This window comes from Miniopterus schreibersii (assembly GCF_964146895.1).
Source record: "Miniopterus schreibersii genome assembly, chromosome: 5".
Taxonomy (NCBI): domain Eukaryota; kingdom Metazoa; phylum Chordata; class Mammalia; order Chiroptera; family Miniopteridae; genus Miniopterus; species Miniopterus schreibersii.
Window position 1 is genome coordinate 45,523,354 of NC_138106.1, and position 20,596 is coordinate 45,543,949.

Genomic DNA, 20,596 nt, shown 5'->3' on the forward strand with positions numbered 1-20,596 from the left:
TCCCCACTGTTCAGGTTGAGGAGACATTTGGACAATGTCCTTATATATTCCTGAGGAAGCTACATAGGCCTCTCCCAGCTCTCTGGTGTCCTGGCTAATCTCTCAGGTTTCTGATTCTTTCTTATACAAACTGTTTCTAACCCAGAGCCTTTTATCGCCCCCTTCCTGGAAAGGAGTCACAAAGAAGGCAAATCTACCATGTTAGGTGCTTTGACAGCAAGAGTGAACGGTGCCCTCCACTCCCAGACTTGTCAGAATGTTAAGCCCATGCCTTTTCTCTAGGTGGGCTGGGAAAAGATGATGTGTGTGTGGAGGCAGGGGTGTGGGATGAATGATGAGACATCAGGAAAGACACTCCAGATCTCTCACGGGCATCTTCATGTTTGTCTCCAACCAACCCCCAGACCAACACCTACCAGGCCATCCTCTCCACAGATGGGAGCAGATCCTTCGCCCTGTTTCTCTACCAAAGTGGTGGGATGCAGTGGGATGTGAGCCAGCACCCAGGCAACTGGGCCCTCATGGGCTTCTCCAGGTATGAGCTCTGAGCAGATGACGGGAAGTGGTACAGAGTGGTGTTTTCACTGCACACACACTTCCACACCCAGGGCCAGGCTGAATCCTCCCTGCTGATGTTTCTGACTCACACCGGTGCCAGTTCCCATTAACAAATCGTATTTCTTTCTGTTTCACATTAAAAGATCCCTATTCACTGCCATTCTCTTTCCTCCCCCAGAACCTGTGCAATGCAATAATTCCCAGTGCTTGACTTCTCTGATTTCCACCGACATTAGCTGACCTCTCTTGACTTCTCAAATATCATAATAGTCAATATTTATTATACTAAGTACTTAATATGCATTATTTCATTTAATTATTGCAACAAACCCATGAAAGAGATACTGTTTATTACCCATTCTACAGATGAGGATATTGAGGTACAAATAGATAATTGCCTAAAGTCACAGAGCTGGGAAGGGGCAAAGCAGGAATTTGAACTCAGACATCTGAGGCTGAAATCTGCCTACCTGACACTGGTGCCCCTGGGCTGCAATTAAATCCCTCACCCAAGGCCACCAACAGCTCCAGTGGGGTCACTGGGAAAGACAGAAGGCAGAGGGATGGAATGTAGAGGGTGGCATGGGTTCCTATGTGTGAAGGTAGCTGGGTCTCTAACACAACAGTTCTCAACCACGGTATTTCCTGGTGCTGGTGACCATTGTGACGGTCACATGTCATTTGTTACTGGTAATTGCTGTGAATGGTTTTCTCTTAGAGGGTGTTCAGTATGCCCCTGTAATTAGACTGCTTTCGCTTGCTTTTTAATGTGCCACAAAGGAGAAAGGAGTGGAATTATCTAACTACTTAGGAATTTCACACCATCCTGAGTGTGCCTCCCCCATCCCCCAAGGTGTCACACCTGTATGTGTCACCCATCCTGTGTCAGAGGAGAAAAGATCAGGAGTCACTGCTCTGAGGGAGGTACCCAGAGTGAGTCTGCAGGATTTTCTCCTTCCTGGAGCAGCGCGTTGAACCCCACGACTGGGGGAGCACTTATTGCATCAGGGCCTCATTCAGTTCTGAGGGGCTTAGAAATGTTACCACATTTCATCCTCACAATACTGTGAGGTAGATGCTACTGTGATCTCTTCCTCTCTTTGCACGGATGTGAAAACTGGGAATCAAAGAGGTGAAGTCGCTTGCCCGTGGTTACCAAGCTACTCAGCACTGGCCTCGGGAGTTGGATTCATGACTGCCCGGCCTCAGAGACTGGCCCTTAGCCATCCCAACATGCTGTCCCCGCCAGCCCCTAGCTGAAGGGAAACTAACCTGAAGGAAGCCTGGACTCTGCTGTTTTCGATCAGATGTGGAATAGATTAGAGCCTCCCCACCCCTGCCCCACCCACCCCTGCCCCTTTCCTGCTTAGTGGTGGGAGTCAGTGATGCTGGCTGGCTGGCTGACCAACTGATTGAATAATTGTCCGATGAGCTGGTAACTAATGACTAGCTGGACTGAGTGAGTGATGCCTGGCTGAGTGAATAGCTCGCGGACCGGGAGGAAAGAGGCCTGTGTGTGACAGAGGCCTACGGTTCTTTCCTTCGCCTGCAGTGGAGACGGGTATTATGAAAACAGCCCACTGACATCCCTGCCAGCGTGGCAGAAGTATCGTCCGGACCAATTCCTGGATTCCAACTCAGGTAAAAGTGCCGCCTAACCAACCTTGAGCTGGACTTAAATTCTCTTCTGTTTTCACTTTGTGGGCCATGACAGTCCTAGAGGGGCAGCTCCCTGCCATCCTGAAGGGAGTCCCCAGCACAAACTGACCTCCTACAGATGTAAGAGGGACTTGGCACTGCCCAGGAAGCAGCTGGTACCTTCGGCACCCTCACTCAGGCCAGTCTCCATTGGGGCTCTGTCTCCTCCCTGGGGTGAGCCAAACCCAGGAGGTGTCTCGGCGGGGGCCCAGATCCTAGAAGTGAGGACAGAGGTGTGGCAGGGTGTGGGAATATGAATGGGTAGTTAGGACAATACTCCAAGTGTCCTGTCCCAGAAAGGGAGTGTGAATCCACTGAGATTCCTTAGAGAATCTGCCAAGAGGGGTTCCAGGAGCTGACATTCATTTAGTCATTATTTATTGAGCACCTGCTATGTGCTGGACACTGTGCTAAGAACCAGGAATATAAAATAAAGGGGAACAGACTGACTATGTTGCTCTCAAAGGGCTCTCACTCTGGCAAGAAGGCCAGTACTTCAGTGTCAGGAAGAAGCCCATGGGGCCTCCTCCATGACTCAGTGTACTGCCCGAGGCCCCAAAGGGAAAGAAATGATCGCTTCCAAAATGTGATAGAACAAAGGACATTTTAGCATCTGAAATCAGCCATGTAAATCGTGAAGTAGTTCTGTTTGTTCTGTGGCAAGAACTTTTGATACACAGAAGCTAAGTCAAATCATGGGTGCCATTTTGTGGGGAATGCTGCCCAGTTGGGTTAGGGCCCTTCTGTCACGATGCATGGGCTTGTGACCTAGTGGGGTGCAATATGAGAGAGAGAGAGAGACAGGGAGTATTTTGGGGGAGAGTATCTGATGTTTCCCCTGAGACCAGGTCATTGTGGGGAAGACAAGTGAGCAGGTAATCATAAACAAAGATATTCTTTTCGCCCGGCCGGGCGTGGCTCAGCAGTTGAGGGTCGACCTAGGATCCAGGCGATCAGGGTTCGATTCCCGGTCAGGGCACAGGCCCGGGTTGTGGGCTGCAGCCGATCAATGACTCTCTCATCATTGATGTTTCTATCTCTCTCTCTCCCTCTCCCTTCCCCTCTCTGAAATCAATAAAGAAAAATTAAAAAAAAAAAAGAGAAAGATTATTCTTTTCAAAACCTTAACAAACTGTAGCTATCTTAACAATTACTTCTTTTGTGTGGGGATAAGGTCAAATCTAATGTCTTATTATATCTTACTGGGCTCTGTAATCCCCTTCTCACTCATGGCTGCTGGAGTGGGTAGTATATAACTTACAATTAATTGAAGGCCTATTTAAAGTTCAAACCCCCTGTCAGGATCTCTTCTCTCCCTTACTTCTCCCATCCAAGGATGGCGTGTGCACAGAGAGGATGCTTCCTCAGCCTGGAGCAAGTCCCAGCTTCACATGCCTATTTCTCTGTGTCTTCCCAGCTGGCCTCTGAGCATTGGCTTCTGCCCTAGCTGCTTTGGCCACTGATGTGTCTGGGGTGGGGGAGCCGGGGGTCAAAGATGAAAGCCAAGTGTCTGAGCAGATGGCTAGTGGCTGGTGGCATCATTCACTGAGATATAAGGTGCATTAGGAGGAACTGGTTTGAGGGGATTGGAAGGTGCTGGAGCTTAAAATGACAGACCAAAAAGTAGAGGACAAGGTGAACTGAAGCTCAGAGCCAGGGTTTGGCTCTGAGTTGGGTAAAGATGAGGCCTCCTTGCCCAGACCTTGTCCCAGGGTTTCACCCTGACATCCAAGTTTTGAGGGCTTTTGAAGGTCACATCAAAGGGGTCTTTGGAGAGGAATTGCTGCCAATCGAAAATAGGTCCCATCCATTGAAAAGGCTGTCCAGAGGGGAAAACTGGCATACAGAGGGTACATTTCTGAGTTTTGATTTTTTCCTAAAGCTAAAGCAGAACCTGTGGCCTCAAGCCCTGGGGTAACCCCTTCTTTCTTTGCTCCACCAGGCCTCAAGGGGCTGCAGGTCTATAAGCTGCACAGGGAAGAAAGACCCAACTACCGTCTCAGGTGCCTGCAGTGGTTGAAGGAACAGCCTCAGTGGCCCAGCTGGGGCTGGAACCACATCTCCTGCCCTTGCACCTGGCAGCAAGGACTATGGGACTTACGATTCCAGCCCATCCACATAGGTGACAACTCCCTCCTGTCTCTTGGGGCATCTCCACTGTCTCCCGTCAGCCCACCCACCATCCCTCTGTCACGCCTAACCTGTCCCTTTTGATGCACCCTCAGCCCCTCCCCAGAAACACCCCACCCCAATCCTGCCCCCACCACAGGCACCCAGGCCTGAGTCTGTGTGGCTTGTTGCAGGCTGGTGGGGCCTCGGCAGCAGGCAGCTGTGCAGCTTTTCCTCCTGGCGTGGTGGCGTGTGTTGCAGCTACGGGCCATGGGGAGAGCTTCTCCAAGGCTGGAGTGCGCAGAGCCCTTGGCAGTTTGGTATGCGTGTCCACAGAGATCTCAGCCCCACTTCCTCCAGAGCTCTCTGCTCGTCTCTGTCAGAGACCAGCCCTGGGCTCCACACCAAGCAGTGGGACCCACAAAACAAAGCCTTTTGTCCCCATCCTCTCCCAGTTCCTGCTCCTCTCTGGCCCTCAGTTTCCTGTTCTTGTAACCTTAGCCAGTTCCCAACATCCCTTCCAGCTGACATCTTAGGGGTTTATGGTTGAGTGCCTCTGGCCTATCTCCACTTGGCTCCATAGCCCCAGCGCAGAATGGGGACATCTTTCTAGGGAAGGGGAGGAGGCCTAGTTGATCCTGTTTCTCTGGACCCATTTTAGCAGGCTGTCTAGGGGAAGACATGGAGTCATCTCCCTCACTCTTCAAAGGAGCTAGAGGGCACAGGTGTGGGGGCAGGTAATGTGTGTCTTCCCCCTCCCTGTAATCCAAGCAGCCTCCACGGTCCCAGACCATCAGCTACAACTTCCCACTCCCAGCACTTTGAGAAGAGTTGGGCTCAGCACCCCATCCTTCAAGAAAGGAAGTTCTTTATCTCTGACCTTGTGCCAGCCCACTTGGGACAAGCCTGCAAGGGAGATAGTAACTGGTCAATGGCTTAAGGTCATTGAGCAGAGTGGGATCTGAGCTGAGGTATGCCTGATTCCCAAGCCATGCCCTTGCCACCCACATCACCCTGCCCCACGAACCTTCCAGCTGGGTTCTGCAGGTCCTCCATGTCCCACCTCCCCGCATACACCCCTCAACACACTGTTCCTCTCCACAGAGCAAGAACTGGAGCTGCAGGACTGGTGCTGCCGCTGGAGTGACCACCCCTTCTTCTGTGTCCTGTACCAACAAAGGCGGCCCCACATTGACTGTTCTGGGTACCAGCCCCCGAGGCCCGGTGAGGCTGCTGGGGCCTGCTCTGGAGAAGGCCCAAGTCAGAGGATCTGGGAGGGGCAGCCTCTTGGGGCATAGGCCAGGGCTGTGGGTACAAGGGAAGGTGGAGATGGTTCTGGTGTTTGGTGGACGGCAAACAGAGGGGCCTTGTACACTGTACTGGGAAGGGGTGGGAATGGGGGGAGATAATGAGGAGATATGGGTGGGGTGGGGACACAAAAATGCAAGAGGGCTTCCAGGGAGGATTCTACAAGCCATGAACACTTCCCCAGGCTTGAGTCTACCGGGAAATGGCCTGCCTGGGGGCAGGGGGGAATCTCGCACCTTTCCCTCCTCTGCCATGCCAATCTGGTATCTTCTTTTTCCAGCCTGGATGTTCGGGGACCCCCACATCACCACCTTAGATGATGCCAGTTACACCTTCAATGGGTTGGGCGACTTCCTGCTGGTAAGGGCCGAGGGTGGAAACTCCTCGTTCCTGCTGCAGGGCCGCACTGCCCAGACAGGCTCTGCCCAGGCCACCAACTTCATTGCCTTTGCCGCTCAATACAACTCCAGCAGCCTGGCCCCCATCACGGTGAGTGAGGCGGCAGGTGCCAGGCATCCCTGCTCCCCTCCCAGAGAGCCCTTGAGGCTCTTCAGCTGGAAATCGAGGCCCAAGGAGAAGAAAAAGAAGGAAGAAGGGAAGGGGGCAGGAAGGAGGGAGGACGCCACCTGCCTGTGTAGTTTGAAAGTCAACCTTGGAGACACAAGATTAGGATCCAGGCTCTACCAGCTATGTGACTGAATAGACGACTTAGCTTCTAGTGCCTTAGTTTTCTTATAGGAAAATGGCGATAATAATATTATCTACCCCACAAGGTATTGTGAGATTTCAAGGAGATAATCTAAGGAACTTGCCCAGCTCTGAGCCTGGCCCATGCTAAGCACTCCATACACGTTAGGTAGGGAAACCTTGTCATCACGCATCGCCTTCATCTTCGCCCAGGGCTCAGGTTCTAGGCCTTTGCAGCCTCCGTTCTCAGCCTCGGGGCCCACCTGCAGGTCAGGCTTAGCCTTATTCCAATTTCCTTCCAGGTTCAGTGGCTCCTTGAACCCAATGACACAATCCACGTGCTGCTCAATAACCAGACTGTGACATTTGAAGACAGAGAAGGTAGGCTGGGCACAGCTGTGAGGCTTCAGAGGGTGCCCCACGCCTGGGATCAGTGTGATGGGGTGTGGAGGTGGCAGCGCTGGGGCAGAGGAGAGTGGCGGCCACCCCTGCTGTCCCTTTAGCAGCTGTGCCGAGCAGCTTCTTCACCCAGGAACTAGGTATTAAATGTCCCCTCCTCACGTCTCTCTTTCCTCCAGTGCTGTGACAGCCTCCCTATGGTAGCCCCTGTTTTCAGTCCCCAGCTAGAAGTGGTGGGTGCAGCCTTGAGGGGTGTCCTGTGAGTTTGGTTTTGGGGCCACTGGAGAAGGTGCCCACAGGACATCCCAGAGCTGCTTCCAGTGTCCTCTCTGCATGTTGAGCCTTCATTACTGCCAAGTCTTGGGCCTTCCTCACCTGTCTCCCACCGTTCTAGACCAAGAAGTCTTCAACACCACTGGAGTCGTAGTGACCCGCAATGGCTCCCTGGTGTCAGTCAGCTTAGACGGGACGGTGGTGGTCTCAGTGACAGCTCTCTCCAACATCCTCCATGCCTCCTGCAGCCTCCCACAGGAGTACCGAAACCACACAGAGGGCCTCCTGGGTAAGAGGCAGGCTGGACCTTGCCTGTGAGGCAACAGCCGCAACAGGAGCTCAGAGCCTCGACCCCAGGCTCCCCCTCCCACTGTCCCCTGGACATCCCAAGCTGAGCTTCCCTTTCTCAGCCTCCTGGGAACAGAATCCTGGGGGCACAGAGCAGCAGGGAAGGACAGGGACCTCTTCAGCTACCTTCGAGGGTCACTCCCTGTCTTCCTAAAGATCCAGTTCTGGGCAGCCAAGGGAGCACTCAGGATGGGCTCTGAGGAGGGTGGGGCCAGCAGCCTCCCTCCTGCTCCCTGCACCTCACACCGTCCCACCCCACCCCCCATCACCTCGATTCCTTCCTTCCTTCTCTCCTCCTCCCTCCCTGAAGTAGAAGGGTGGGCTCTGAGGTTATGGTCCATCCCCGACCCTCCTCCTGGAGGACTGAGCCAAGAACAGATGCACCAGAGAGGCTTCCTGGGCCCCCTGCTCCTCTTTGCCTCTTGAGTATGACCAGCTGGATGTTCCCAGGGACTGGGGAGAACCATAGTCCCAGGGTGGTTGACCTCCTACTCTGTCCCCCAGGGGTCTGGAATGACAATCCGGAAGATGACTTCAAGATGCCCAATGGCACCACCATTCCCCGAGGGAGCACTGAAGAGATGCTTTTTCACTATGGAATGACTTGTGAGTGTGGACTGCAGAGCACTGGGGGTAGAGGGAGAGAGACCTGGGGGGACCAGACCTCTGTCCTTCATGAGGGAGGGGTGGAAAAGTGAGGAGATGCTGAGGATTCTGGTGTCACCCCAGATTTGTCCCCTCCACTCCACTCCCACCTGTGTCTCTCTATCTGGAGGAGAGGATGAGGGAAGCGGGTGGCTTTCAGTCACTAGAGCAGGGATTTCCAGTCTCAGAAGCTGGAAGTCAACCTGTCCTTTCATGCCCCCACTCTGCAACCTGAAGCCCTATAAGGTGAGGGCAAGGTGTGGGCACTGCAGAAATATACCTGGAGTCCCACCCCTGGTGGCACCACCATCGAACCTCATGTGTTACAGGGAAAATCAACGGAACAAGCCTCCTCGGCAAGAGGGAAGACCATCTGCCTTCCAACTTCACCCCTGTCTTTCTTCCCCAATTGTTGAAAAACAACTTGGACAAAAATTTGGCCCTCAAGTGTAATGGAGAAGAGCAATGCATCTATGACACCCTGGCCACAGGAAACACAAGGGCTGGACTGGACACTAGGATGATCTTTGGAAGATACCAGCAGATGAACGACACCCTCAGTAAGTGGCATGAGGCCCAGGGAAGCGTTTTCAGAGTTAGGGGCAGATGAGGAGCCCCCTTCCACGATGCTCCTTTAAGCTACACATTTTTTTAATTTCCCAGGTTCTTTGACTCATGTTCTTCCTCCGTTCAAACCCTCCCACAACTCACCAGCTCACTCTGTCCTCACGATGACCTTCAAAGCTTTATTCAATCTGCCTCTTGAAATCTCCTACTACTCCCACCTTGCTCTCTCCACTGCAGCCCCCTTGGCTTCTTTGTGTCCTTCAAAACACCAGGCTCACTCTCAGCTCCAAAGCCTCACACATGCTGTTCCCTTAGCCTGGAACGCCCTTCCCCCAGACCCATAGGCTTGCTTACCTCCTTCAAGTCTCTATTTAAATGTCACCTTTCTTGGCCAGCCTGTTTAAAATTTCACATTCACCCACATTGCTATTCACTTTCCCTGCTTTATGTTTCCTACTTAGCATTTGTAACTATCAAACATATTTCCTAATGTTCACAGGTATCTTTTGTATTATTTGCTCACTGCTGTGTCCTCAGTGCCAGCCGTATAGTAGGTGCTCAATAAATACTTGTTAGTGACTGACTGACTGACTGACTGACTGACTGAATGAATGAATGAATGAATGAATGAATGAATGAATGAACAAAAAATGAAATGGAAATAGCAGGGCTCCAAAAAGCAGAGACCAGTGAAAAAGTTTATTTCCTGACAAATGCAATGCCCATTTAGGTATTACCCTCATGGTTCTCAGCGTTCTTCCAAAGGTAAAACTCTGTGATGGTCTGAACAGCTCTGTTTTCAGATTCACTTTATACCAAGCCCAGCATAGCACTCTGATCAGGAAAGAACTTGAAATGAATCCCTTTAGGGGAGAAGATAAAGAGAGAATAAAGATTTGGCCGGGTGGGCAGTACAACCCCAGTCTGCTTTGCATAGGCCTGAGAGCAGGTGCACAGACTAATTCCTGCTTCCAGAGGTGGGTCACAGTCCTGTGAATGCCTCACACAAGCCAGAAGACTGGAGAAAGAGAGAGGAGGCCCACAAGGCAAGAGCGTGCCCTATCTCGGGCCCCAAATCCCCTCTTTGTGTTCCAGATCAGTACCCACCCTCTATCGATGGTCCCCAACTGGTGGAAGCCTACATGAGGAGGACCACATTGATTCACTACAAAAGCAGCTCTGAGGACGTCACATTCACTCTCAGAAACAACTACACTGACGACTTCAAGCTTTTTGGTAAGAAGGCTTAGCTGGGGACATAGGGGATGCGTTGAGAATCAAGCTTCGGGCAATTCTGCATTATTATACCTTGTGCAATTTCATGTCACTTTTCCATTGGAATATTCAGGACCAGCATTTCTTAGGGATGATTCCTAGGATTCAAATAGGGGCCCACCCCCGCGGTGAATAGTCATGGGCTTATGGAGTTCGGGCCTGCTAGCTACACTGACTCTGGGCACGCACAACTGATGCAAAGGTCCTTTCATCTCAACCTAATAATATGCAATCACCTTTAGTCATCTTTGTGTAATCGCCAAATTATTAGAATAAAGTACAACAAACACATCCTAATTTAAAACATTTTCATATCTACTTTTTAATGGATATAATGTGGAACAAGATGTAAAGAACTACAACTACCTTCATTTGGAACGTTTGTCGCTATTTTTACGTTTATCAACCATGTTTACCTAACTTGGTCTCTCCTTGTCTGCTTTTCTGTGCTGAGACAGAGCAGCTGCATCTCTCTTTCTCAGTCATGGTGTGGAGGCGCCCAGGCCTGCAGCCATGATGTGGGTCAGGGTCAGAGTCAAAGCCTACAGGATGCAGCTTGCCTTCTGCTGCCAGCACTAATTATGCTGGTGACTGCTCTTTGCTAAACCAAAGCCCTCAGGGACCTTATTCTGAGCTCTGAGCACCTCTCTGCCTCATTTTCTTTCTCTGTGCTTAAGAAGGGACTGCTTTGTCTGGAACCCTTTGCTCCACATGGCATCCTCCGAGGGCCTAGACAATGGCATCAGGAGATTTTCTTCCCCGCTGGACTCTTCCCCTGAAGCCTGAGGGCCTGGAAGTTACTCTTCTCTTTCCCCACTATCAGCTCCTCTTAAGCTGCTCTTTTAAGGAAACTTTGCTATTTTTCTTGGAAAACATAAGACTGGTTTGATCAGAAGAGTCCTTATTGATGTGTAGCAGTGCTTCACTGCAGTCTGGTGTCTGAAGGGGATGGCTGGCCAAAGGTTCAAGAAGTGAGAGGGTGGCAAGAAATCAGGGCGAGGGATGGGGCTGCTGCGAAGGTGAAGCCCGCTTGGCCTGCAGGGCAGCCTGGGAGTGTATCGGGAGAATCTGGCCTTCATCCCCCATCCCCCCGGGTGTCCCATCCTAGTGCAGGCCCAGGAAGGTTGCCCTTTGGGGGTTTCTTCAGGAGCAGCTGCCTTCCCCTCTATGGAGTTCTACCAGACAATCAGTTAGTTGGGCTGGTGCTACCTGCAGCTTGAAGCATGTCCAGGATCAAGCCAGCCTCACTCAAGGAAATGCCTGGTGAAGGCTGAGGGGTGGTCTGAGAGAGGCAGGGGAAGTCCAGCATCAGCTCTCAGGGTCTTAGATACCAAGATGTGTCAGATGGCAGAGAAGATGAGGCTTCCACCTCTCAACGATCTCTTCTTCCTTGGGGCAGAGAATGGGACACTGCTCTGGACACCAAGCTCACTGAAACCATTCACTCTGGAGATTCTAGCAAGAAATGTCAAGAACAACTTATCCTCTGTACTCCAGCCAAAGACCGTGGCCTGTGCTTGCAAGGGACAGGAACAGTGTTTATACAACCAGACCAGCTGGGTGGGCAACTCCTCCCTGGAGGTGAGTGCTGGGAGGAGGGTGGGAAGGAAGTTTCTATTTTGAGGGAAAGGTAGTGCAATTGGAGGGATGTCGTTAGCCCCTCTGTGATAATTGTGTGTGTTGGGAGGTGAGTGGAGCTATGGTAGGTGAGTAGAGCAGACACCAATCTCAGACTTATTCGTGTGAGACATAGAACTTTCTTTACTGCTTATAGCTCAACTAAATTTTTATTGCCCAGCTCCCTTTCTGCCAGGCTGGTAGGAAACCTCCACCTTAGGCTTTCTTAGAGTTCCCCAGTGGTCCCCAGCTCCATGTTTCTGGAACAAGGCACTGAGATGTGGGGTAAGAAAGTGTGGCCCCTGGGCATGAGTCTATACAGATCCCAAGCTCCACACTGCCCCCTCTTCAGACCCAGGGAGGTGCCCTGCAGTTTTGTGCCTTGCTCAGACACAGGCAATCTTTCATAAGGCGGCTTAATGTCCTGCACAGCTGTTTCACTCTGGGGTCTCATCATTGTGGTGTTGGGAAGAGGTGGGCTGGAAAAGGGAAAAATATATAGAGAATGGGAAAAACAGAGATTAAAGTCAATATATTACTCTAGAGATCCCAGAATATCCAGTCTTGGAAGAAAACATGTTTGAGAGTTGTATTTCAGGGAGATTTCCAGAGTCCTCTCAGTAGAGGAGTCAGAAAAGAGAGACCAGGGGATTTGATGAGGTTCCCAGAGCACTGCCTTCCCTGTGCCACTGTTCTGGTTACCTGTGTTCTCATTGTGCTGAGCAGAGAGGCTCTGTCTTCTTGGTTTGGGAGTCACCAAGGGAAGGATGAACAGGAAACCGCAGCTTTCAGGGGATCTAGTTTTCAGGGGATAGTAGAATATTTATTTGTTTATTTAACCCCGTCTTACTCTAATAAAGATTTCAGGCAAGGAGACGTGGTGTGAGAGGGCAGACAGAATGGTGGGGGAAAGAATGGCCCAGGGAGGTGAGTGGGCTAGAGACCGTGTGCCTTTGGGCAGGGACATGCCTGCCCAGGGTGTGGTCAAGAAGGTGCCAGTAGATGCCGGCAGAAACAAGATAGGGACTCAGGGTCCGTGGGTTCTCAGACCAGAGGGGTCAGTTCTGAAATGCCCAGATGCCCTTAATGGTTCAGCCTCCTGGCTGCCCAGTGATCAGCAGCCCTTTCCAGGTGGCCGGCTGCAAGTGTGATGAGAACACCTACGGTCTCTACTGTGAACGCACCAAGGACCCCTGTGAGGAGCAGTGCTTCCCGAATGTGAAGTGTGTTCCTGGGCAGGGCTGCGAGGCTTGCCCCCCGAACCTAACTGGGGACGGGCGTCACTGTGCACGTAAGCTGGGAACAGGGCCCTGAAAGGAAAAGGTTCTGGGGACAGGTGACACTTGGAGGGTCTAGGACAACCATAAGCAAATCATCCCTCTCCCTTTTCTAGCAAGTATAGGGTGTGTGGTGAGAAGGTAAAGTAGGCATGGCAGGGTGCGAGGCTGAAGGAGAAGAGATTGTATAGGCATGGGGGAGAGGCTGGGGCAGAGCAGCCCTGAGACACTGATGGGAAAACCCAGGGCAAAAGATTGAAAGTGGCCTGGAGAAGAGAGGAGACTTCTGGCAGAGCCAGGGAACCAGAGGCAAGCTGGGTCCTCAGGCTACTTGGAGTCTTCAGAGAGGCAAGGCCCAGGGTCTCCGCATCCCCCCCACCAGTCAGGACATTTGGAGGGGCTGTCATGGGCATCTGGCAGCAGGGGTGCCTCATATCCCCTTTGAGTCCTCCTGCCACCATCTGTTCCTTGACCTCTCAGCCACTGGAGTCATGATGAGGGAAATAAATCACAGTGAGACCCCCCACTAATGAAATCCCAAATGAAATCTGAACAGAGGCCAGAGTGCGTAGAGCCATAGCCTTATAAAGGCAGAAAGGGGGGTAGAAGTGGGGAAAGCCTTCTGGGTCCTTTCCTGGCGTGGAAGGGCTGATAAACACCCTCTTTCCTCAGCAAAAGTGGGAGAATACCTACCTGGCAGAGGAAAATGGTTTCGGGTAGAGAAGTGCCTGGAACAGGGAGGATAGTTTGAGGTTCCGAGTGGCCCGCAAGCAGAGCGTAGATTGAGTGGGCTTTAGGGGAAAGAAACCAGGCTGTCCTGGGAGCAGCTCTCCGTGGGCTGGGCGCCGCCCGCTGCTGTCCGGCATGGTGCTGCTGACCACTGCTCTCTGCAGCTCTGGATGACTCTGAACGCTGTCAGAACAAGTCCTGCCCTGCGAATTACTGCTACAACCACGGCCACTGCTACATCTCCCAGACCCTGAGCTGCCAGCCCACCTGCACCTGCCCCTCAGCCTTCACAGACACCCGTTGCTTCCTGGCTGGGAACACCTTCACTCCAGCCATCGAGTCAGGTATCACCAGATGTCCCCTCCCCTCTCCCCATCCTCACTGCCACTCCTCTCTCTTGGAGGAAGATGGGGGACTCAGAGCCAGGGCAAAGTTCCTCAAACTCACAGGACAGAACTCCAAATTTCTCTTGGGTGGTGGTAAGCTGTAGGCTATGGGAGCTGGTGGGGGCGGCATGAACCATGGGCCTGAGTGATCTTATGAGAAAAGACTGATGGTGGCCTGTGTCTCAGTGAGAAGAGAGTCAGGGAGGCCCTGATCATAGTCAAATGAGCTCTAGCGTGAGGGTTGGCAGATTCAGCCACTTCTCATTTCCCTGGTGACCTATCACTGTAGAATCGGGTGGTCTCCCTGGACTGGCCCAACAGTCTCTTTGGGTAAGTCTGGGTAAACGCATGGAGTGATTATGAATCTGCTTCTCCCATCTCCAGAGCTTCCCGTAAGAACCATCCAGCTCCTTCTCAGTGAAGAAGAAAGTGCCACCGAGGCAGAGGTCAACGCTTCGGTCAGTACTGCAGGTGGCTCTGAGTGGGGAGGGGGATCTTGGCAGGTTCAGGGCAGGGTCTTAGCCAACACTTGTGCGTTCTGCAGTTTCGTCATCCATTTAGATTCAATTACCAGAGAAGATGGGAGCCTCCTGCCTCAGGAAAGGCCCAGGGTGAGGAAGGCAGGAAGCCTCCGGACAGAGACCTCTGAGGGAGTTGGAATGGCCAACTTGAAATGAATAGAGTCTAGGGTCCAGCCTCTCCATCTGAGAATCCCTCGAGACCTGCACTTGGGTATTATATGGAAGAAACACAGAAGGCCTTTCACCTCCAGGAAGCCTTCCCTAACTTACCAGAGGGAACTGGGGGCTCCCTTTTCTTGGCTCCCATCCCATGTCCATTCCTCAATTACAGGCAAAGTAGCCCATGGTTAAAGCTCTAGAATCCTACATACCTGGGTTCAAATCCAGGTTCTACCACTCATTAGACCAGGTTTAATAATTAGACAAATTATTTGATTTCTCATCTATAAAAATAAAGATAATAATTATACCTACATTAATAGGTTGCATCAAGGTTTGATAATGTATGTAAAGTACTTAGCATGGTTCCTGAAACACAAGTGTTCAAAATTAGAATAATAATTACTAGTACTACTACTACTACTACTACTACTACTACTACTACTACTACAGCAGTCTACAGTCTGGTAAAATCCGTGGACATTTGTCTACTGCACCAAACTATGGGCCTTTGAATATGGACCATTCCTAAGTCACACTGACATCCCAGCACCTGACCATCCCTTAGGTCTGGCCAAACATAATTTATGTTCAGTATACATATGGGGAGAAAATGAGTGGGTGAGTCAGGGATCAGAGGCAAGGTGGGGCCATTCATTTCAGGTTCTCCCCTTGTAATAGGAGGTTGGGGGTGGGGGAAGGTATGTAAAGTCCTTCACTTACCAACAAACTTTTTTAAGCAGGGACCCATGCCAGTAACGGGGCTAGGGTGGGGCATGGGGATGCAGAAATGGATGAGACGGGGTCCTGGGGCTCACATTCAAAGATGGAAACGGACAGGGATGAATAGATGCATTTAAGTGGGAGGGGTCTCCTCTCTGGACTAGGGCTCACCTCCCCCCCATTACCCCCAACCATCTGCCCTAGGTGGCCTACCGACTGGAGAACCTGGACATCCGGGCCTTTCTCTGGAATAGCAAAGTGCAAAAAATGTAAGTGGGATTGTTCCTGCCTAGTCCTGGAGTCCTCCCTCTTACCCTTCACCCCTTAGCCCCTCACTCTGTGCCTCCCACACAGCAGCCCTCTAGCAACACCGGCCTCAGGAAGCTCCCTGCAACGCTGGAACGTCACCTCGGAGTTCCAGTACCGCCCTCAGGGTCCTGTCATCGACTTCCTGAACACCCGGCTGCTGGATGCAGTGGTGGAAGCATTTTTACTACAGGCCCCGCAGGGGATGTGGAAGAAAAGTGAGGAGCCCAGGAACGACGTAGTCTTCCACCCCATCTCCAGGAGAGACGTGTGCAGTTTGATGGCTTGTGAGTCACTCCTTTGGGGACACTAACAGGGAGAGCTGAGGGAGGAGGTAAACAGAGGGAGCCTGTCACAGATATTCAGCCCACACAAACCCATGGTTAAAAAAAAGTATTCAAATTGCAAGAAGCAAGTAAATTTAGTATTTTTGTTTGTAATTTCTGAGAGAAATTGTAAACATTTTACCCACCAGCTTTCTAGATCCAAGAGCAGGAACACAAAATACTACTTGATAAATCCGCATCCATGCGCACAGTTTCACAGAGCAGTTACCCCAACTGCTGCCCTCCTAACCACTGCTGCCAAAGGTTTACTTTCTTCTAATAAAATCATCAGTCATTTTGTTAAAATACCATTGTACTTTATATACATAAACAAAGACATTCTTTTGCCTTTGCCGTCCAGCTGGAGGATATTAAGTTGAAGGCTGGAGACCCAGCCCAGGGGCACAGATATCCCCTCCCTGAAAGAGGGTGATCCTTTGCAAAAGCCATATCCAGTCCAGGCCTCAACACCCCAATCTAGAAAATGAGATGGGATTTCTGAGGTCCCTTTCTGCTCTGATAGCCCCTGACTAACCCCAAACAGGAATGAGATAGGTTGACGAGCTTGTCAGAGAAGGAAAGGAATAGCCCCCCCTATTTGGGAAGCAAGACAGAAAACAGAGCAGTGATGGTGCCAAACCCAACAGAAGCTGCTCTGTTACTTGGGTCCAGGACCAAGCAAGAGCTTCTTCTAGAATGCGGACTAAGCCTCTTCCCTCCCGGGGGCAACGGTGTGAAATGCTCTGAACTGCTATGTGTATGTGTGGTGGGGGCTTAGGGGTGGGGATAAGGGAACAACTACCCCAGACCAGGCTATGCCTCTGGTTCAAGAAAACAAACAAATAGAAAGAACACCCATAGTTTTTATTATACAAGTACAATACGTTTATTGTATAAATTTAGGAAACAAAAATTAACAAAAAGAAGAGAAAAAATCACTTGTAATTCAATCTCCAAAGACAAATTCGTTTTGCACAAATCCGTATCCATCTGATTTTTCTTTTCTGCATAGGCACCTTCACACATATTAAATTTTCTTTTACAATAAAGGGATCAAATTACACCCAATGTTTGGTCACCTTATTAAACAATTGTGAACACATTACCTTGTATATTGTGTGCATATTCCCATTTGATATATTATTTTGTAACATTTTAATATAGTGTGGTATCACGTATTTTAAATAGAATGCTGTACTAATAGTGACCACTAATTTAGTGCTTACTCTGTCAGGCACTATCCCGAATATTCTCATATATATTATCTCATTTAAACTTCATAGTAAGGGAGGTGCTATTATCATTTTCTTTTAAAGATAAGGAAACTGAAGCTAAAAGAATTAAGAAAATTTCCCAAATCACCCAACTATTTAGTAGTAGAATTTGAATTTCAACTCGAGTCTGGCTTCCTTCAAAGCATGTGCTCTTAACCAATGCATTTTCCATACCGTGGTGCTCACTCATTACACAATATTCCTTACTTAACAACACTTCTGTCAAACATTGTTACTATTTAAACCATGCTGCTCTGGACTTCCATGAACCTATGCATTTGTGTACTCTTCCAATTATTTCTAAGGATAAATGCCTAAAACGGGATTCTTGATTGAAAAGGTACAGACTTGGTGTTAATCAATTGCTCTCCGTGTTCATCTGTGTCCTACCCGACAGTGAACGTGAGCACGCTGCGGACTTACTTAAAATGCAACAGCTACAGGGGCTACAAACTGGTCTACAGCCCACAGGGGGGCTTCACTTGTGTGTCCCCGTGTAGTGAGGGCTACTGTGAGCACGGCGGCCAGTGTCAGCACCTGCCCGACGGGCTCAGCTGCCGGTGAGTGGGGCAGGGGGCAGGGGGCAGGGGGCAGGGGGCAGGGGGCAGGGGGCAGGGGGCCGAGGGCAGTGCCGGGGGATCCAGGCGGGGCCAAAGACACTGCAAAGGGCCCAGAAAAGGCCATGGTACCTCAGGACGTCTGCACAGTACGATGGTTCCCTTTGTCACTGAGAAAGCTGGGATCAGAGGAAACAAGGGATAATGGAAAATACAATGTGTGAGTGTCTACTCGGTGTGGAGAATAAAAGTGCTATATTACCTCTGAAACGCAAACTAGCTCCTAGGTAGGTAGCATGACCATTCTTTAAAGATGAGAAAATTGCAGCTCCGAGGTGATGAGGACCCTGCCTAAGGGACGCAGTGAGTTAAGTAGCAGGATATGGGTTCCAAAGTCAAACTCTTCCACCTGTTTTTGCTTCTTGGGTGGACACCCCGCCGTATCCTCGTGGGGAAAAGGAACCAACCCTCTGTCTTGCGTCCAGGCCGGGCCCTGCCCCTTCTTAAGAGAACCAGGCAGGGGAGGCCCTCTCAGTTCATCACCAGTCTGAGGGGCTCCCGTGAGGGCAAAGCACTAAGTCTGCAGGCCCGCTAAGGAAAAGGGCGGCGCCCGCTGGGCCCTCCAGTCGCGCCAGCGGCCCCGGTTACCCCGCCCCCACTGCAGCTGCAGGCCCGCCAGGCCTCTCTCCTCCCAGGGTCTGGGAGGCGGAGGCGGAGGCGGGGGCGGGGCCGAGCGGGGGCGGGGCCGAGCGGGGGCGGGGCCGAGCGGGGGCGGGGCCGAGCGGGGCCCCGCCCTCCCGGACGCGGTTGGGTTGGTGACTGCGCATGCTCACCTGTGGCCAGCCCCGCCTTTCTCCGCTGTTCTCCCGGAGCTGACCCCAGGGGAATTCGCCCCAGGTTGCTTTGCTTGCCTGGTGCCCTCTCTTCAGCACCCATCTCAGGGCTGACTCGGCCTATTGCCCTGAAGCGGAGCGCAGCCTGTCGTGGAAAACCTCCTCGGGGCGGGGGCGGAGGGGGGGTGGCGAGGCTGAGCGCGGGCCTGCCCCCTACTGACCCGTGCCCTCTCTTTGTCCCCAGCTGCGCGCCCTTCTCCATCTATACGCCCTGGGGCGAGCGCTGTGAGCACCTGAGCGTGAAACTCGGCGCCTTCTTTGGGATTCTCTTTGGGGCCCTGGGCGCCCTCTTGCTGCTCGGAGCCGTGGTGTTCATGGTCCTGCGTTTCTGGTGCTCCCGCACCCGGTACTCCTACCCCCTGGACTCAGAAAGCTGAAGCTTCACCCCAAGAGGGTAGCTGTGGCCTAAGATACCTCAAGAGCCACCCCAGCCACACCCACATAATTCCAGGCGCCTTTGCTTTGGGGAGATGGGGAAAAGGAAGATGACTGAGAGCGGTTCAGGATTCAAGGAGAAGGAATGATGGGAATGACTAATGATAAGGAAAGAGAAGAGCACAGCTCATCAGTTTACGCGGAGGTGGGCCGGAGGAGACCTTAAGACCTGCTAAAGGCATGGGCCCTCCCGCAGGCATGGCCGCAAGGGGGCGCTGACCTACACGCGCAGGCACCAGAGTTAACAGTGGGGTGGTGGTTCTACCTTAAAAATCAAAATGCGTTTGCACATAAAACTCTCCAGTTTACTTCTAATTAAAGTCTATCTAATAAAATCTATCTGGCGGGGCAGCGGGGCTCAGTGGTTGAGCGTCCACTTAATGAACCGGAATGTCACACGGTTGGATTCTGGGTCAGAGCATGTGCCCGGGGTGCGGACTCGATCCCCAGTAGGGGGCGTGCAGGAGGCAGCCCATTCATGACCCTCTCTCATCATTGATGTTTTCTCTCTCCCTCTCCCTTCCTCTCTCTGAAATCAATAAAAACATATATTTTTTAAAAAGTCTGACTTTTTGTGTTTGCAAAGCCGTGGGTTCCATTTGTTGTTTTCCTCTGCTGACTAAAGGGCGAGGCACAGGGTGGAGGGGCAGAGGCGGGCTAGACCCAGTCCTGCTTCAGCCCTCAGTGCTCCCTGTTGGGAAGCTTGGTTGCTCCGGCCCAGACTTGGATCCTTGTTTCTGCCTCGGCATCACTTTCTTTCCCTCAACCCAACACAAGCCAAGGCCTGGCCCTCTTAAGAGGAGGGTCGAGATACCTCCCACACTTTCTCTGTCTTTTGTTGGGCCCCAGGCAGAGTCTTCTGAGCTTCTCCATCCCCTAAGCCCCACTCTGTCTGCTTGTTTCCAGCAACCGGATCAGTTTCCACTTTGCCCTTCTTTCTTAGCAGGCAGAACTTCACACCTCTCTCATGTACTAGCTCCAACAACTGTCCACAACTCCTGTGTCCTGGGTACCTCGATGCCAACCAACTCTATGCAGAAACTGGGTAACTGCCTCTCGGTCTGAAATATCAAATCCCTGAAGAGATCATCCGACTGGTCCAAATTATGTCAGTTGTCCATCTCTGGTCCAATCAAGTGTGGCCATAGGATAGGAATGGAGGTCATATGATACAAACCTGGGGCTCAGGCTCACTCTTGTAGGTGAGTGAGTAGTGGTTTGGAGGGAAGTTCCCACAGATCTTTGATCTGAGCAGAGACTCCAAACTGCTTTACATAGAGAATAACTTCTCCCAGCAGGTGAAGCCCCTCTCATACGTACAAGGCTATGGCTTTACCCTCCAATGCCCCAAAATGTAATCATGTCTCCATAAAAAGCCATATTCATTTAATCCCAGTATTCACTGATCAATAACTAAGCTCATAGCACAAATGGATTCACTGGTGAATTCTACCAAACATTTCAGGAAGAAATTTCACCAATTCCCTATAATCTCTTTCAGATGATTAAAGCAGAGGGAATATTTT

The 20,596-nt window shown here is 51.4% G+C and overlaps 1 protein-coding gene across 1 annotated transcript in view; it reads left to right on the forward strand.

Annotated features, from left to right (window-relative positions):
* Window positions 1-19,621, forward strand: part of MUC4 (mucin 4, cell surface associated) — a gene marked incomplete at its 5' end in the record, with an annotated part of 53,612 nt that extends 33,991 nt beyond the window's left edge. The window contains 19 exons of the mRNA XM_081137984.1: window positions 405-535; window positions 2,111-2,199; window positions 4,199-4,378; window positions 4,560-4,685; window positions 5,470-5,589; window positions 5,954-6,162; window positions 6,663-6,741; window positions 7,154-7,321; window positions 7,885-7,986; window positions 8,355-8,585; window positions 9,688-9,828; window positions 11,267-11,448; window positions 12,616-12,775; window positions 13,655-13,834; window positions 14,261-14,334; window positions 15,484-15,548; window positions 15,637-15,872; window positions 17,583-17,745; window positions 18,820-19,621. Of these exons, the coding sequence (XP_080994110.1) occupies window positions 405-535; window positions 2,111-2,199; window positions 4,199-4,378; window positions 4,560-4,685; window positions 5,470-5,589; window positions 5,954-6,162; window positions 6,663-6,741; window positions 7,154-7,321; window positions 7,885-7,986; window positions 8,355-8,585; window positions 9,688-9,828; window positions 11,267-11,448; window positions 12,616-12,775; window positions 13,655-13,834; window positions 14,261-14,334; window positions 15,484-15,548; window positions 15,637-15,872; window positions 17,583-17,745; window positions 18,820-19,012 (2,829 nt within the window). The 3' untranslated portion in view covers window positions 19,013-19,621. The remainder of the gene's footprint in view (window positions 1-404; window positions 536-2,110; window positions 2,200-4,198; window positions 4,379-4,559; window positions 4,686-5,469; window positions 5,590-5,953; window positions 6,163-6,662; window positions 6,742-7,153; window positions 7,322-7,884; window positions 7,987-8,354; window positions 8,586-9,687; window positions 9,829-11,266; window positions 11,449-12,615; window positions 12,776-13,654; window positions 13,835-14,260; window positions 14,335-15,483; window positions 15,549-15,636; window positions 15,873-17,582; window positions 17,746-18,819) is intronic.
* Between the last annotated feature and the right edge of the window lie 975 nt (window positions 19,622-20,596).